We start from the raw sequence: 18,875 nt of genomic DNA, 5'->3' as shown, positions 1-18,875 counted from the left end.
ATGTTTGTCTGTATGCCCAGGTTAAATATGTTTACGTCAGGGGACCAGGTAAGAGCCCAGTTTCCTGCTGTAGGAAACAGAACAGGGCTGTGTGTTGCTGGAACAGACGCAGCTCCAAGCCTGGAGAGCTCGGCTTTTGGGTAGACAGAGCAGACGTGGTTTGGGGGGAAGGAATAATGCAGGAGTGGGGTGGTCAGTGCAGGCCTGGACGTGGCTTTATACATAATTAATCTATTCACAGAGTGCAAAAATCATTTGGAGTGTGTAGGAGGTTAGCGAAGAGAGATTAACGCAGAGGGGGAAAAAACGACAATAATTTTTAATTGTCGTGCATTTTAATTTTGTCTGAAACAGAAAGGATTCATTTTGTTCATTCCAGTTGTGGTTCACAATAAAGGAGTCTATGCAGAGACGGTTACACAGCGATTTGTTAACACACACCTGCAGTCTCCCTTAAAAAAATATGCATAAATTCAAAAAAAAAGAAAGTTGTGTTTGGGTTTCAGGACTCAAGTGTTCAGGAGAAAGAGAATAATTAGAAAATGGGTAGGAGAGGCCCCAGGTGCTCTCTTAGCACACCTCTTTGTTCTGAGGCTCCTGCTTTGCTACCAGAAAGTTTGAGCTGTGGATGTTGGTGTCAGGGCCAAAGGTACTGTCCCAAATCGCAGAATGGTTCGGGTTGGAAGGGACCTTAAAGATCATTTAACTCCAACCCCCTGCCATGGGCAGGGATGTCACCCGCTAGACCAGGTTGGCCAAGCCTGGCCTTGAACGCCCTCAGGGATGGGGCATCCACAGCTTCTCTGGGCAGCCTGGGCCAGGGCCTCACCACCCTCACAGTGAAGAACTTCTTACTTATTTCTAATCTAAATCTACCCCTTTTTAGCACCTCTCCTGTGAAGACAGGCTGGGGGAGTTGGGGTTGTTCAGCCTGGGGAAGAGGAGGCTCCGGGGACACCTTACAGCAGCCTGCCAGTACCTAAAGGGGGCTACAGGAAAGCTGGGGCGGGACTCTTTGTCAGGGGCTGTGGTGATAGGACACGGGGAGATGGCTTTAAACTAAAAGAGGGGAGATTTAGATTAGATACAAGGAGGAAATTCTTTAGTCAGAGGGTGGCGAGGCCCTGGCCCAGGCTGCCCAGAGAAGCTGTGGATGCCCCATCCCTGGAGGTGCTCAAGGCCAGGCTGGATGGGGCTTTGGGCAACCTGGGCTGGTGGGAGGTGTCCCTGCCCATGGCAGGGGGTGGAGCTGGGTGGGCTTTAAGGTCCCTTCCAACCCAACCCGTTCTGTGATTTAAAAAAAACCAACACCACAACATTAAGCTAGTCCAGGCATCTTGTCTGAACCAGATATGGGAGCAATTATGTGAGCCGCTCTGCTGGCAGGTTTGACAGGAGGCAGTGATCCTGGCTCAGCCTCAGCCAGGGCAGGATGTGTGCTGTCATCCTGGCCGTGCAGCACAGCTGGTAGGTAAAAGCCCGCAGGAAATACAAGAAGAAAACCTATCAATTGTTCTGTTCGCAGGCACAGGGAAACTCGAAATGCAGAGTTTGAGGCACCCTCTCAGGTACCGTGCCCCAGCACCCAGCAATGCTCAGAGCTCTGGGCCCTGCACGTGGGTTTCTGGCACCAGGCTGGCTCTGCACCCCCCGAGCTGGCTGCAGCCATGCAGGGTTAGCTGCCTGCGTGAGTCGTGCAGGAACATGAATCGGGAGAGGGATTTTCTGGCTGCTGCTTTAGGAAGCAGCATGAACACGTGGCTGGAGAGGCTTGGCAGGAGCGCACCGTCCTGAATCCCAACACAAAGGCGTGAGGGATGAGGCGAGGAGCAGCCCTACCCCCTTAGCAGGACCTGAAGCTCCTTGCCTGCCCCTGTCCACGTGAGCAAAGTCACTTTCTTGCTGAGATCTGAAGGGTTTGCCTGCAGCAAAGGGTTTTCCTGCCTTTGGCACTGTAAGTGGGAGGGTGGGAGAGAGCTCTGCTTCCTCAGCCGGGGGCGGGTGGGACGGAGCTGACACCGGCTGGGATCCCGGGGTACGAGGAGCAGCTGTGAAACGTCGCGAGTGTGGGTTTGATCTGCCAAGTCGCTGCTCGAGAGCAGGACAAAGGTGGGTGGTGGCATGAAGTCCTCGCACCCTCCCCGAGCTGAGGCAGGGCTGGGTTAGGTGCCGAGGTGCTCGCTGTTATGGGTATGATGGGTGCAATGGGGAGATGTTGTTGCTTGGTAAAAGAAGGCAAATAAAGATCATTCTGGCGTGTAACTAACCTCATCATCCTCCTGGAGATTCAGTTACCAAGCATCATATTTTTGTGAGGAAGAAGATACTGAGGACCTAGTTTAGCTTAGAGGCAAGGCAAACTAGCCCACAGGTTTTTGGTGCTTGTGTTTGTTACGGAAATCAGTGCTGGCTGTGATGGACACGGCCAGTGCGTGGCTCTGCATCAGAGCGGCCCCATCCGAAGTAACGTGATTCTGCCCAGCTCTGGCCTCAATCTTTACTGTGGATCTCAGAGCAATTATTTTTTTTTTTTTCTACTGAAAATTTAAAAACCTGAGGCTCAAAGAGGTGCAGCATCTCACTTACAGGTGTGTATGATTGCTGAGGCATCAGGAGCCAGCCTGCTTCTCAAGGCTGCTGGACTGGTGTCCCTGAGCTCACCTACCTGCTTCCTTGCCTCCCGGTAGCCCTTACTTTTGTTTTGCAAGATGTGCAGAGGGTTAAATTTACGTTTTTTTTAGGGTCCAGGAGTGTTATTTTTAGAGCCTTGAAAATAGGCTAAAGTACATCAAAAGGATTTTTCTGACAGCTGATGAGCCGTTATGGGGTGGGGGACCCACACGCAGTGAGATGGGGAGGCTTTCACATCATTTCCTTACTCATACAAGGGCAGAGGGTCCCTCCAGGGAGCTAGTGGTATCCCAGAGCTGCATGTGGCTACTTCATCATCCCCTCCTTTCTCTCCCCTTGATCCGTTTCCAAAAATGTTCTGTTCTTATCTACCCATTTCTCTTCCCTCCTGTAGCTCCCCGTCCTTTAGTGCTGCCCCAGATGTCTTCCCCGTGCCCGCTGCCTGCGTTGTCAGCTGTACACAGATTGTGTTTCCCCAAAATCAATCTGAAGGAGCCATCGGTGGAGGCGGGTTTCAGCAAAATGCCTACTGCTCGTTTCTAGGTTTCTGCCAGGATGGTTTCAGGTATTCCTGTTCCAGCTTGGAGGCTCCTTCAAGGTCTAGCGCTAAGCAGACGCCGCAAAGACCAGCACACTGGGGAAGTGTTTGGGCTGGGCTTTCTGACCGTGTCTGTCACAGCCTCTGGGAAGGGTGAATGTTGTATCCCTGGGGCACATGCAACCTGGGGCTTTGCAACCATCAGGAAAGAAGTCCAGGCAGCCCTGAGGTGTGTCGTGTGCCTGAGGTCAGCTGGAGGATGGTAAAAACACAACGATTTAGCCCTTAACTCTGCAAAAAAGAACAAAATAAAGCGGGGGGGTGGGGGGGGGGAATAAAAGACAAAAAGCCTCGACCCTTGAGTGCTGTGCTTGCAGGAGATCATCTGTCCGCTGCCCTGCGTGGAAGCGAGCGTGGATTTGGATCGCTAACCCCTTCCCCTGGCCCTGGGGACTCCGTGTGTCAAAGAGCGTGAGTGAGCAGCTGGATTTTATTAGGCGTAGAAGAGCTGGTTTTTGAACCAAAAAGGCTTTGAGCTTTGGCTTTGACAGGATGGTGAGGATGCAGATCTGTCCTCCCTCCCCTGCTTTCAGTGCAGTGCAGAGCCCACCAGAGCGCTGCCCACCTGCTGACCGCAGCAGCTCTTTGCCGTTCTGAGTGCTTTCTCTGTACCTTACCTCATGCTCATTTTGGCTTGAGACAGAGCTCCATCCTCTGCATGTTTACTGCTGGACCTGCTCCCACCAACATCTGCAGGAGAGCGGTGAGCCCAGCTGGTGGCCGGGGCCATCCTGCAGCAGCTGCTGCCCTCTTGGGCACGGACCTGCCCGGAGGAGTCGTGCACCGCGTCCCGAACGGGGTTCTCACATCCTTCCAAGATAAAAGGCAGCAAAGACGCCCACTGCTCAAGGACTAATTAGCGAGAAGCCTCCGTCTCATTTGGCATAATCCGGAGGACATCTGGGTGACGCCGAGTTTCAGCCCGGCTGATTTCAAGGCTGCTGTTGGAGCGCAGAAGTTGCCGCAGAGGAGCTGGGGCTGGGGCTGCATCACAGGCTGTCAGTCAGGGCTCTGATGGGGCGTGTGATCTTTGGCCAACACAGCTGTGCTGACGAGAAGTCCCCAGCACAGTTATACCAGCAAAGCCCTGTTTTCACCGGTATTGCTTTGGGGGGGGCAGAGGGAAGAGAAGTTTTCCTGCGAGTTCAGTGCTGACCTCCCTCTGTCCGTCCCCCACACCCCAGCCCTGCTGCACTGGCAGCCTCCCAGGTGAGAGCTGGTGTAAGTGGGTGCGTTCCTGTACTGCTCTTCCTGCTAGGAAGTCAGCTCCACGCTTGCTCTTTTGTCTTTTTTTTTTATTATTGTATTTTTTTAAGTCACTTGAATGCTTTTTTTTTTTTTAAACGTACATCTTGTTCTCAAGAAGGCTTTGATCTCGGTAATCTTTTCATCTATCCATCAGTCTGCTGTGTGAAAATGCCCGAGCGTGCTTTTATTGTGGCGTGGGATTTCTTTGGGTTTTGTTTTCCTTTCTCTGCATAGTTTAGAGAATTTCTCCTCCCCGAGGCTCTCCCTCTGGCTTGATCCTACATGAAAGTTGACCGCAGATGTGTCAGGCTCTAAGTGCCACTTTAGGCCGTGTCTTTGAATCTTCTTTGTAGGGATTTCCTGATATCAAATTAAACCAATTCTTTCTCCTTCCTCACGTTAAGATAAAGGAGGCATTTTGGCCAGGTCTGCACGTTTTTGTGAGCAGCCGTGAGCGCTCTCTGCCTATCTCTACCAGGAAGGATACATGCCAACTTTAAATCCAAGCTCTTGTGGCTGTTACAGGATGAGGCAGAGGCTGGGCCAGCTTACCTGCTCTTCTCTGCCCATGTTATGAGGTTGAGCAATGTGGCTGACTGTGTTTTTTTGGCTGATTCAGGGCATTACCATTCAAATCCATCTACATTTGGCCATGTAGACTTAGCCTTAACCTTGGTCTTGCCTACTTCTTACCTGATGTCCAAACCCATGGTTGAGTTTCCGTAGTTGGGGATGTGCTTTCTTAAAATGGCCATCTCCTTGTGCTGTGCTGTTCTAGTGAAAATTCCTGTTGAAATGCAGTTATATCTGTGAGAAGTAACGCCCTGTGCTTAACTTCCACCCAAGGGAAGACAGAGGAGAGGTCATTTGGCAGACACCCCTTAACCCAGACACCCCAGAAAACCTGATGCCCTTTTTACAAGTTATGACTACTGAGCCAAATCGAGGTCTTTGCAGTTTTTGGACCCTCGTTGGGGACGTTGATGTGATAAGTTGTCTGCTGTCACTCTCCTTAACGTAAACTACCAATTTCTCTACACAGTGATCGATAGCATCCTGGCACTAGCTGATGACTTTAATCAATCCCTTTGGTTCTGCGTGTAGCTGTGTGGGCAGAGAGTTTACCTTGTGATGGTGTATAGGCTGAGGAGAAGGTTGGGGTGTGAAAGCCACCAGGTAAGTGTGCTGCCAGAGCACACAGCCCGCTCCAGCAGCTTCTCCATCACAAATATCCTCGCTTAAACACTTCTACCTGGCCTAATGGCATGTTCCAAGATTGCAGGACTGTGTCGAGGTCTCTCTCATGCTCAGTCTTGACCTTACAGAGGCTGAGACACTGGGCAGTACCTCAGGATCCTTGAATATTTGTTGTTCTTGACGTTGTTGGCCTGTTGCAGGCCAACTTCTTACTAGAAGTAAACTTCTTAGTGTATGAAAAAGTAATGATTTTTTTTTCTGCCTCTTTTTACGCAGGTCCTGAGGGAGACTAATAAATTAGCTGAAATGGAAGAGCCACCCTTGCTACCAGGAGAAACCATTAAAGACATGGGTAAGCGAAGAGTAAATTTCCTGTTGTTTGCTTGACCAAATAGAAGATCACAGAGCAAAATGCCCTGCTGGTCATTGACCAACAATAGCAAATTGCTGATGTTTTGTGACACACAATCAGGTTATTTCATTAATCATTGGGCATCACGTGAGCCAAGGTAACTGTGCAGTTCCTCTTAGCATGGAGCAAATACAACACTATTCAATCTTCCCTTCCTCTGAAAGTGATATTGAAGAACACAACTTCAGTCTTAAAAACAAAAAAAAAACACGAGCAAGTTTGCTGATGACACCAAACTTGGAGGAGTTGTGGACTCGGATGAGGGTGGAAAGGCCTTGCAGAGGGATCTGGATAGGTTGGAGAGCTGGGCGATCGCCAACCGCATGAAGTTCAATAAGAGCAAGTGCCGGGTCCTGCACCTGGGATGGGGAAACCCTGGCTGCACGTACAGACTGGGCGATGAGACGCTGGAGAGCAGCCTAGAAGAGAGGGATCTGGGGGTCGTGGTAGACAGCAAGTTGAATATGAGCCGGCAGTGTGCCCTGGCAGCCAGGAGGGCCAACCGTGTCCTGGGGTGCATCAAGCACGGCATCGCTAGTAGGTCGAGGGAGGTGATCGTCCCGCTCTACTCTGCGCTGGTGCGGCCTCACCTCGAGTACTGTGTGCAGTTCTGGGCACCACAGTATAAAAAGGACATGAAACTGTTGGAGAGTGTCCAGAGGAGGGCTACGAAGATGGTGAAAGGCCTGGAGGGGAAGACGTACGAGGAACGGCTGAGGGCACTGGGCCTGTTCAGCCTGGAGAAGAGGAGGCTGAGGGGAGACCTCATCGCAGTCTACAGCTTCCTCGTAAGGGGGTGTCGAGAGGCAGGAGACCTTTTCTCCATTAACACCAGCGACAGGACCCACGGGAACGGGGTTAAGCTGAGGCAGGGGAAGTTTAGGCTTGACATCAGGAGGGGGTTCTTCACAGAGAGAGTGGTTGCACACTGGAACAGGCTCCCCAGGGAAGTGGTCACTGCACCGAGCCTGACTGAATTTAAGAAGAGATTGGACTGTGCACTTAGTCACATGGTCTGAACTTTTGGGTAGACCTGTGCGGTGTCAAGAGTTGGACTTGATGATCCTTAAGGGTCCCTTCCAACTCAGGATATTCTATGATTCTATGATTTGTCTAACCCCCCAAAAAAGCCAACCCCCCAAACCAGAACATTTCAGTGCTCAGTCCTTTTCTCTGCTGCTTTCCTTAAAGACTCTGAACTCTTCCTCTAACCATGGGCTGCAGGCTGACATCTAACTCACTCCACAGGCACAGTTAGCTCTGACAGCAAGACTGTAATCTGTTCCTGGGAATGGTTTCCAGTGTCTTTCTTCCATATGGATTCTTATATCTAACAAAGACTGAGCTTCTTAGATTTCCCATTGGTAGCAGCACTAGTACAGCCCCTCTTTCACTCTTGCCATCCATTCTCCCGAGCAGCGAAGGAATTTAATACCTTGGAGGAGCCTGTTCATCAGATGGATGCTGCTGGAATCATACAACCATGGTAGGGTTAAAGTCAAGTAGCCAGGCATATGATGCTACGTGTGTAGGTGTGCAGGGTAACTAACTAAAATTGTTTCCTTAGGAAACCAAGCTAACAAAATGTAAACACGAAGTGTGGTGTGCTTTGTAAGTTGGTAAGACCAGCTTGAGATCCTGCCTAGGCTTCCTTACCTAGAAAACATTTTTCTAGCTCCTTTTCCCCTTTACTGAGAAGTCAGACGCATGTGCACATTTTTCTTATTGGCTGATGACGATGATGATTATTATTACTACTATTATTATTTCAGAACATTTGGAAACTGCTCTTTCAATAAAGAGAACTGTAGTGGAAAAGCCAGGCAGGGTGCCCTCACTCTTATTATGTGTTTCATGAGGCTGCTTTCAAACCCCTGTCAATCTACTCTTTGAAAAAAGTGATTAATAATCAGCCAGTAATGAAGTATTGGTTTAATTAGAGCTGAAACATTTTGTGTTTAATAGCCCTTCCAACAGTGACGTTTCAATTTAAGTAAATAATGAAGTCACTAGCATATTTATTTATTTATATTTTAATCCCGAAATTCTGTGCTGCCTGTTTTGCTCCGAACTCGTCACTTCCCATCCCTTTTTCCCTTGAACTTTCTAGCTGAGGCTCTGAAAGGAACCAGAGCTGGCTCAGGCTGACGTTACTGCTGCCCTGCAGACCCTGCCTGCTGATGATTTTTCAGGATTCCTCGGGAGTCAGCGGTGACTGTGTAGAAGCAGAGCTGATGTGAGGGTGAAACGAGTGCCCTAGAGCCAAGGCAGTTTGCCTCCCTCCCTCTCTCCAGGCTGAATCTCGTGGGATAAAGGCAGAGGAAATTTGGGGTGTCAGGAAGAAGACCCAGCAGCTTTGTGCCCCTCGTGCATGGAGGCTGTCACCTGGCTGGGAGGCGAAGCTTTCTTTACAGATTTCATGCAGCCCTTTGCAAAACGAATCCCCTAGGGCTCGGACGCTTAAGGTTATTAAAACGGCCCGGGGTTTTTTTGTTTTCTTTTCCAAATTTCATGGAGCTGGCAGCTATAGTCGGTGGCTCTCCTGAAAGGCTGCCTGTGTGTCCAAGGAGTGTTGCTCCTCGTTGGTGACAGCATCAGCCGTGGCCACGGCACCGCCAGCCAGCTGTTTGGGGACAGGAGGTGTGACGGGTCGTGGTGGGCGCTGGGGGCAGGGAACAAGGCGAATGTCGGTGTTTTTAATTGATGGAAACCAGAAAGGCAGTCAGGAGAGGTGTTTGCTGGGGAAAACCAGCAGCACCTCTTGCCTTTCGCTGGCACAAGAGAGCAATGTTTGAGGCTGTTTATGAAGGGGACTGCTTTGAGTCACCGTCACTCAGGTTCAGAAGGAATTGAATTGGTGCAGGGTAACTTGATCACCGGCTCAAGGCTTCACATCGCTGGCGATTGGGTGCTATCCAGATTTTTGGCTGCTGGAAGTCACTGTAGCTCCACTGGTTTCAATCAGGGCCATTAGCAGGGACTCTACATCCCAGGGCTGACTCTGTGCGTAAGGGCGTACAGGAGGACCTCAGCATCCTAAAAGCCATCTGTAGGGGAGCTGCTTTCTCTAGCTCTTGATGGCACAAAACGGATTGCTGGCAGTCATTAGTTTTTCATGCAGATTGATGTCAGCTTCAAATACACGCATTCAGGCAGGAATTGCATCCACTTCTCTCACGCGATGATCTCAGCTACTGGTAGAGCATTGCTTGGTAAGGATGGCACCAAAGTTTGCTCCTAACGCTGACACCCCTACTGGGGTAGTGGTTCTGTACAGGTGGGGGATTCCAGGTGATGGTACTCACCTGGAGTTTGACTCACACCCAAACTCTTCTCAACAAAACTAAAATTTCCATCTTAGCTCTAGGTGAGCACCCCCGATTAAGCTTCTTTTCATTTCATGGTCTTGGAAGGTAGAACTCCCTGAGTGCTTTTGCTGTAATAATTTTCCTCCCATAAATTAATCATGAAATTAACTCATCTTTCTTTCTTTTTTAAAGCTAAGGATGTCACATACATCTGCCCCTTCACTGGAGCAATCAGAGGAACCCTCACTGTTACCAATTACAGACTCTATTTTAAAAGCATGGAACGGGTAAGCTTTTGTAACCATCTGCTTTTGTGGGTTGTTCAGTCTTCAGACCTAGGTGTGTTTTGTTTTGTTTGCTTTTTATTTTTATTTTTTTGTGTTCTGTGTGAATCCTAGCTGTATGGTTGGGCGTATTGGCATGAGGGAACAGAAGCTGGGTTTTTCACCCCCCTCCCCTTTTTAAACTCACAAATTTCAACTGTCTACAGGACCCTCCTTTTGTCCTAGATGCATCTTTAGGTGTAATCAACAGAGTGGAGAAAATCGGAGGTGCTTCCAGTCGTGGCGAGAATTCATATGGGCTGGAGATTGTATGCAAGGTAAATTTTTGTGTCTGTTTTACATTGGGGAAGGGGAAAATATATTTTAAAAGGTTTTCTCTATAGTACTGTAACAAGTTCTGGATGAGATACAAACCTTTTTTCAGGCTTTATGCTAGATAATGGCTTTCTTCATGGTAGAAACCTAGGTCTGCATCCCAGTAATGCAGTCCTCAAGGCTTCTGTGTTGCTCACCAGGATATACCAGGAAGACTTCGCTCATTGTGCTGCATGGGATGACTTTCATGCACTTGAATTTCAGAAGCAAGAACGGGGTGCATGTTTCCCTTGAAATCATTAGCTTGTGTCTACCTGCTGCTGTGCTTTGTGGTGAGGGACGAGTGAGTAGCCTCCTTGAGGCTATTCCCTTCCTTTCAAGGGAGTAGACATTTGAAATACGCTTCTCAAGAGCCCTTGGAGTCATTGAAAATGCAATCTTTAATAAAAATTAGCAATTCACCTCCCAGTGTCTATTGTAGGCTCGCAAAGTAGATAAAGCCACTGTCTCCAGGCCTAAAGCCATACCTCCTACCCACCTAGGGCACAGCCCCTTTGCTTTCCTGGGTGGCAATGTAGGAAGAGCTGGATTCTGAACCTTGTAGGTCTCAGGCTGCTTAGAGCTCTTTCCAGGCCCCCCTGAAGGCAGAACGAATGCTACTTTCTGGATAAAAGCAGATGGAGGCCTGAAAATGAGCCCCAGACAGCTCTGGTCACTGCTGTGATGTTGAGGCACCGGGAAGCTGAGCAGACTCTGAAGCTGCGGGCACGCTGAGTCACGAGCGTTGATATTATCTGCACCAAATCATCCAGCTGCTCCCTCAGCCTACTGCAGTCGTAATCCTCTCTGGCCACCACGGGGTGCCTGTGCTGGCAGGCCAGTTTGTTCCCTGTTTTGCTTTGAATTCTTGGTCCTCTTCTCAGCCATTTTGCCTAGATGCAGACGTGCACACACAGTCAGGTTTGGAGAGAACTGCCTTGTTCCCTTGGGTGGGAAACCCAGGCACAGAGGAAATGATAGATATCTTGGCCCCATACAGTGTATTTATATGCATTATATTTATATATATATGTATATTTCTTTATATATATATTTAAATTATTGCCTATAATATAATATATATTATATTACTGCCTGGCCTACCTGGCCCAGGCAATGCAGAGCAGTTTAGTGCTGGTAACAGAGTTACAGATACAGCTTCTACATCCTACATTTTCAGTCTGAGCCCTGCCACCTCATCTCAGTCTTGTAAGACAGCTAAGTCCTTAGCCATTTTTCTCACTCCCTGGCTTGCTGTGCTGTCTTCGTGTGTTTGACCTTGATGGATCATTTCCTGCTGGTGGCTTTTAAACTGTTTACTACAAGCGTTTGAGTTGTAGGCTTGGCTGAAAAATCTTGGCACCTTGGAGATGCTTTATTTAGGTTCTGTATTTGATTTTGGAGATGAGTGCAGAAAGGAGGTCCTGGCTTGCCACTTGTGGGAACTGTGCTGCTATGCAAAGTGGAGGAGTTGTCAGCTTCACACAGCCTTTTGAGTGCTCTGAGATGGAGGCTTTCAAGGGAGATGGCTTCAGTTACTTTGCACTCAACTAGCTGGACTTGGGCTCCCTACATGCAGTAGCTCTGTGGAGATGGTTTTTGAGGCGGTCCCTTCCAGCAGTCTTGTGGCACAGCTCAGCTTGGGAGCCCCGTAAGAGCTGGGAGGTCTGCCTCACAGGGTGCTGCCGATCAGACAGAGCCTGTCCCTGAGCCAGGTCTCTCCCCTAGGCTTTCAGCAGGTGGAGAGCTTCGTTTAGAGGCAAGGCAGTGCTGATCAGTGGCACTTCTGCACTCCCTTTGCTCTGCTGTGGTTGTGGCAGGCTTTGCTGGAGGCTTTGAGCCAAGCTGAGTTGCTGTGCAGCACTGTTCAGTGTGCAATACTGAATCGGTACTCGAAGGAACATCGTGACATGAGCCTGTGGTGAATGCTGGGGTTTGGAGTTCCTTTGGCTGCTCAAGTGAGTAACAAATCCTACAGTTTGACTTCCTTCTTTTCCCTAGGACATTAGAAACTTACGATTTGCTCATAAGCCTGAAGGGAGAACTAGGCGATCCATATTTGAGAACTTGATGAAGTATGCTTTCCCAGTTTCAAATAATCTGGTAAGTGTTTGGGTTTTTCCCCCCCCACCCCATTACCAAAAGATGCAGAGTGGCAGTAAGCTGTTCTGTTGAGTCTCATCTGTCTGGTACAATATTCACATCATGCATTTTTTGTTGAACAAGTAGAAATGCTGATTTTTAAATCAGTCTGAAAATTAATTCTGTAGGAATTCAGATTGTATAGAGAACAGGAAAAGTCTAGTGCTATGGGGCTGGATTACTTCCTGACTGGGGAATGACACTGATCATCCTCGTACTGGATGGAAAATATTCAAAGCACAGTGACATCCATCAGAGATTTGCAACTAATGGTGACTGCACTGCTCCCAGATCTGGAATGCAGTTTGTCTGTTCACTGTACAGAGTCACTTTATGACTCCACAGTTGTTGCTTCAAATACTGGCTGAATCACCCAGGCACTGGATAGCTGAGGTTGGAGGTCATCTGGTCCAGCCCTCCTGTTCAAGCAGGGCCACCTAGAGCAGGCTGCCTAGGATTATGACCATGTCGAAAGAGTCTAGTTCTTAATACGTAAGAGTGTTCTTGCACAAGTAGTCTTTCCTTTCTCTTAGGAAAAACTCCTTGTCCATGAAGTATTGGGTCGTGGGCAAGAAGGATCAGGGATACAGAGGAAGGTACATTGTTGTTGTACAAATTTCCTACTACAGCAAGTGTGGTGATCTTTTTCACAAAACCCTAAGAGAAAAGTAGTAGGGTAGGGGCAAAACAAGAAGGACCAGTCAAGAGCTGTTACTGCAGATATTAAACATCTTGAAAACGGGCTCTGAGTGGGCTTTTAAGGACAAGTTTTTTTCTTTCAGCCACTTTTTGCGTTTGAGTACAAAGAGGTTTTTCCAGAAAATGGATGGAAGGTGTATGACCCCATTTGGGAGTACAGAAGACAGGTGAGTACCGTGCCACATCCTTCCTCATCCCCTCTACTTCTCAAAAGTGAGGCTCTGTGCAGCAATACGATTACCAGTTGCATGGAACAGAGAACGATCCTGCTGACAAATGTCTTGCAAAGAGGACTAGGACATTGTTCTCCATAGTGCAGTGACTGATGACAGCAGTACAGCTTTAGGGGTAGTAGCATCCACTGGGAGATTATTCAGGCTGCAGAAGGCTGACTTCAGGCTTTGGTAGAAAAAGACTTTTGCTCTGGCTTAGTCGTCTGCCACTGCTGGTGGTAAGGAACTCAGGTAGGTATTTTTGCAGGTATAGACATCTCATTGTGGAGTTTCACGCCTCTATTTGTGCTTCTATTAGTTCTAATTCTTTCCAGATTTCTGTAAGATATCTCAAAAAGGAACCTGGGAGGAAACAAATAGTGTAGAATGCCTTCATTTTCTTGGGGAATCAGAGCAGGGACAGTTGTAATGCATCTAGAATAGACTGGTCAAAGGTTTTAATGATTGTGAAGTCACAGGCTGTCAATTAGGAATGCCAGCATAAAAATCAGAATGTTTCTCCCTGAGGAAAAAAAAAATATAAGTGATTATTTATTTTTTTTTATAATGAAATCATTCTTCTCGTAAAATCCTCAAGTTGAGGAAACAACACACTTTGGTGGCAGTTCTGCCCTGGATACAATAAACTTTTGCCTCATCCAGATCTGTCAGGATAAAATCAATTTTCCTGTGTAAAATTAAGACATTTACAGCCATATAATTTAAAGATTTATTTGGATCTTGCCCATAAAACAGAAGGAAACAAGACCTATGTCCCAGTGTAGTTGTTCATCTGATTCCTAACATCCAAAACCTAGGGAGGGGATTCATTTTACTAGCTGTAGTCTTCTAAAATCTGGGCACGCCTTCTAAATTGCTTATCTAGGCCTGTCATTAACAGATGGGGAGAGAGTGCTTCACTGTTGGGGGTGATTTGTTCCCTCCTAAAATAGCTGCCTAAGATAGATCACTGGCTTCTAGGCTGCTATTTGAAAGTGAGATGAATTTTACCCCCTATCTTCATTGCAAAAAAAAAAAAAAAAAGTATGTATTTTGCAACGAGATACCACAATGTAAAATCACAGAGACAAACTCAGATTAGGTATGATCAGGTTGACTTTGACTAGTTATACCAGATAACGCAGAGATTATTGCTGCATTTACAGTCTTACCTCCTGGGAGTATTTTAATGATCGGTTTTATAAAGAAGGATCTGCAACCCGAGTTGTGTGGGAAGGATGTTTCTTTACAGGACTGGGAACTTTGGTGTAAAGACTACAGGGTATGTGTTTGCTATCAAAATAATCTGTATGGAAAAGCACAACATACACTTAGCTAAGCTTCAGTTAAAAAAGACGGAGGATAAAAGGCATTCTTACAATACCTGGAAAGAAGGAAGGGTGACCTTTGAGGATTTCAAGGAAAATGAATCCAGCTTCTCAATCCTGGCGTGTCTGTTTTTAGCATATAGGGCTTTTCTGGCCATAGGAGCTTATATATTCTGATTGGCCATACCTTAGATTTGTCAGGAGCTTGGAAGGATACAAACTTATTTAAGTGCATGAGATTTGAAGCTCTTATGGTCTTTCTGGAAAGCAATTAAGACTTAGTGTCACGGGGTCTTTGTTTCTGGTCATGTGAGGTTGTGTGTTAAGTATCTCATGGTCATGACGTTGCTTCCACATGAGCTCCTTTTGTTACGACCTGCCTTTGTATCATTTTTGAGTGGACAGGAAGAACTTAGCCCAGCTGCTTTTACGTCAAGAAACCGAACTGGTGTCCATGTGCTAACGCCCCCAGCCATTTGCTTATATTGGGAACTGCAAAAATGAATCCCAACCGGGATATTTGCAGCCATGGCCTATCTGGATTTTATCCATGATGGGTTATGGGTCATTCCCATTCCAGATCACACAATCCATCAGTCCCAACAGCTTATCTCCTGAAGTGACCAACGCCAGCTGCTGAAGAAGAGGCAAACCATGCTGCGGTAGATGTTTATGTTGTAAGCTGGCCAGGAGGAGAATTTCTTCCCTTTCGCTAGAGTTGATTTAGGTCCTGCAACATGAAGTTTTATTTTCCCTCCAAAACTTTAAGCTATTTCAGTCTGTTTATTTAATTTTGGCATTTATAACTATGGATGTTCAATTTATCTGTGTGAATGTCTTAGCCTTTTTTTTCTTGCTCCAGCCATGTTCTGTTAAAGCAATAACTACTGCTACAATAAATCAGGATTACATCCTGAAATGGCAGCAGGGATTCGTTAACAGTGAAACAAAACTGGCATCATCAAATCAGATAATGGGATTACCTGTCTCTGCCTGTATGAATTGTGATCAGAAATAGAAGAGCAGGACGCGTGCACTATCTGCAGGACCTTTTGGAATTGGTTTAAAACCTAATACAGAAGAGGTGGCCTGGGGCATAAGCAACCCAGCAGTACGGTCAGGCGTTAACTTGGTGCATTTTAGGCAAGGCCAGTTGGTTCCCTGTGGGAGCAGGGACACAGAGAGGGGAGCAGAAGCAAACTACAAGGTATCCAGAAAAGACTTTTAGAAGAGGATCCACGGTAGGATCTCTGTCTACACTGGTAGACGTGGCAAGTTCTGCGTGTGGTAAGGATTTTTTTCAGATTAATGTAAGTGTGTTGATACAATAGAGATCGTAGCAATTAGGAAAGACATTCAGCAAACCTCCAACTTCGCTGCTAGTGTTCTTGGGAAAGATGGAAATATGTAACTTATTAAAAATCTGCGATTGTGTAAAACTACGGGGAGTAATAAACAACCTGTGGAGAACAAAAGGAACTCAGAGAGATTTGGGATTTAGTCAGTAAATGGAATCACATGTGGCAAATGAAATTTAAAACTGAAATTGCTCCCTGATTTTTATTACACACGGGCTGGCAGAGTATGAAACAGAATTGCAAAGTGAGTAAGACTCAGTTGAAACCAAAAGGCCTTGAGATGCCTTTGGAGTAACTTAAAGCTTTCATTTTCTTTAACAAGGTGGAGAGGATTTGGAAAATATTACAAGGGGTTGTGAAGCTGGAAATGTGTGATGTTTCCCTACAGAAGTTGTGCTTCTCTAATCCTGTGCTCGGGTCTAAAGTACCAGGGAGCCACAGAACAGGGCTGTGGCTTTCAAAGAAAGCATGTGGAAATGAATTATTTAGAAGAGAAGCTGGAAGTGGCAAGCATCGGTTCACAACTGGAGCGGGGGAGTTAGAGCCTGAGAACAGAAACCTACAGAGGAATGGTGTGTACAATTTAGGAGAGAAAAATGAGAATTGAATTGTTAAATTTCCCATAGTTTAACAGATTCTGCTTATGCAAGGTGTGTCTCTTCTACAAAACAGGTCACAGCTCTCTTGTGACAAGTGGAGACAACCTGGGCTGAGCACATGGCAGAGGGGCCAGCTCGGCTCTGGCAGCTCTACCCTCTGTTGGTGCAGGGATGTGCCTGAGCAGCTAATATGCTCAGCCTCTTGGTATCTTATGGCCCAAAACCAGTTTGGGAGGGGAACGACTGGTCTGTAACTCAGGATCCTCCTTGCCTTGCTTAGGGTGTACCTGTGTGGCTAAGCTCAGCATCAGTCAGTTGGGTCCAGCAGAGAGATCCTGCTTGACAAGGACACGATGTCTTTTTCCTGTCAATGCAAGATTGTCATCTGCTTAAATTTGAACATGTCTGTGTGCTTTGCAAGGTGCTGATTTCAGTGTTGTGCTGGTTTGTCTTCAGCAGTTTCAACCTGCGGACAAAGTGAACTCCAGAAGGCGTGCAGCGTGTAGGTCAAGTGATAACTGAGCACAGGCGGCTGAAGTAAGGCAGGGGTGACTAGCCAGAGGAACACTGAGTCTGCTTTGTGCGTGGAGATGATGCACCAGCTGTGTCTTTGTGGTTAGATGATGTGGCTGTAAGGAACATAACTGAGCACTGTGGCAACTTCTTTGTGAGTTCAGGCATAGCTTCAGTCTCTAACATGTCAACTAACATGGTTATTTGGCAGCCATGTTCCCCAGCAGCTTCTGAATTGTTGTACCCTGTTAGTGAGGCGTGCTTGGGTTCCTCCTGCAGGTGCTCCTGGTGCTGGTCCTGAGCCTTCAGATGATTCCTGAGCTGCATCTGTAACAGTTTGGGTTGACTTGATAGTAGGCTTCTGGGTGCTTACCACTTACCAGGAAGCAATGAAATGCATCTTATATAAAGCACACTGGTATTTCCTCACATCAGGCTTAGCTTTTTCTATTGATTCCAGCTGGAGAAAGTGCAAATCTGAAGCAACACAAATAAATGCATTAGTTACACCGCATCACAGCAACTGTCCTGGGAAGATGTGAGTTCAGCTCCTCTTCCAGCCCACTTTGTTTATTTCTGCTTGCTTCAAGTCCTTAGAGAGAGTCATGATCTGAATCCCAAGTCCTCTTTGGGTGGTGCTGTGATTCAAGGCTCCTGTGCTGGGGAAAGCAGACATCCCCTGTGATTCAAAGGAAGTGAAAACCTCAGTGACACACACCCTTTTCTTTCTCGGGAGGATGTCATGGATTTTCTTGGTCTGGGCTATTGCAGAGGAAGGATTTCATTTGGATTTGTCATGGTGGCAGTAAGAGTGGCAGCCACAAGACTTGGAGCTTTGGAGGTGTCAGTTCTGGGCTAAGCAGTGTGTGCTGGAGCCATCCTGCCCAGTGCTGTGAAGAGGATGCTTTGCAGTGCCACTGACTGCTTAATCTTCTCTGTGAACATCAGCAGAACTAAAGGAAGCTCTTCTCCCATGCAACTGTTTGTCAGCCCCTGTTTTACTTGCCAAGACTGTGCCGAGAGTATGGTTTTGATTCAGATTCGGAGGTGGAGGGGTTGAAATCTCTGAGCATTGCTGATGGATGCAGCACAGTCACATACTGTGAGAAACATCTCAAATAATTTTCTTCAGACAGGATCTTTTGTGAAGCTATTTTATTTGTGATTGCAATGGCGGGCGTCCTGTCAATCAGGAGTGCATTTTAGTAAACAAATCATCACCTTTTATTCCGTATTACCTGACACCTGATCACCTCCCCTGTTTCTGCATTGGCTGAGTACTACAGGTTCACAAGCTAATTGATGCTCCTCTATCATATATGTACATTTTTTTCTTTTTTTCAACCCTTTAATTTATTCTTTCTTACGTTTTGAGAACTTGTGATCTTTTGTTTTACTGTTCTCACACTGTTCTTCCTGTTTTTCTCAAGCTTCCTCCTTATTTTGGAACAGTGGGGCCTTCTACTGTCCGCTTACCTACTTAGCATTGGCTGCACAGCTACCTTGGAATACAGAAAATTATTTCTCTGCTGCAAAAACACAACTTATTTTCTCACAGTACTTATTAGGATAGGACTGAGGACAATTTAGTCATTTACTGTTAGTTCACTTCCAGGTAGCAATCTGTTTGATCATGGCTGGTGGACAGTGCCAGCTTTCCCCTGGCACAGGAGCCTTGCACTGCACCACCTCCCAGTCCTGCTGTTCCCTGGCTGGCTGTAGAGCTGGGGGAACCAGGAGGTCTCGGCCTTACTACGTACAGCACATGCTGAGCATAGCATCACAGAATCATGAGGGTTGGAAAGGGCCTCCAAGATCATCTGGTCCAACCAACCCCCTACCACCAGTGTCACCCACTAAACCATGTCCCCAAGCACCACGTCCAACCTTTCCTTGAACACCCCCAGGGACGGTGACTCCACCACCTCCCTGGGCAACCCGTCCCAGTGCCTGACCACTCTTTCTGAGCAGCAATGTCTCCTCGTTTCCAAC

General features: G+C 47.2%; 1 protein-coding gene across 3 annotated transcripts in view; it reads left to right on the top strand.

Moving 5' to 3' along the window:
* The window catches only part of MTMR2 (myotubularin related protein 2), a 63,515-nt gene that overhangs the window by 32,291 nt on the left and 12,349 nt on the right, over positions 1–18,875 (top strand). For all 3 annotated transcript variants that reach the window (XM_068669598.1, XM_068669613.1, XM_068669606.1), the window contains 5 exons: positions 5,951–6,026; positions 9,587–9,681; positions 9,885–9,995; positions 12,034–12,135; positions 12,957–13,040. In XM_068669598.1, the coding sequence (XP_068525699.1) occupies positions 5,951–6,026; positions 9,587–9,681; positions 9,885–9,995; positions 12,034–12,135; positions 12,957–13,040 (468 nt within the window). The remainder of the gene's footprint in view (positions 1–5,950; positions 6,027–9,586; positions 9,682–9,884; positions 9,996–12,033; positions 12,136–12,956; positions 13,041–18,875) is intronic.

This window comes from Anas acuta, chromosome 1 (assembly GCF_963932015.1).
Source record: "Anas acuta chromosome 1, bAnaAcu1.1, whole genome shotgun sequence".
Taxonomy (NCBI): Eukaryota; Metazoa; Chordata; class Aves; order Anseriformes; family Anatidae; genus Anas; species Anas acuta.
The sequence above is the reverse complement of the archived record's forward strand: the minus strand, read 5'-3'. Positions and strand labels throughout refer to the sequence as shown.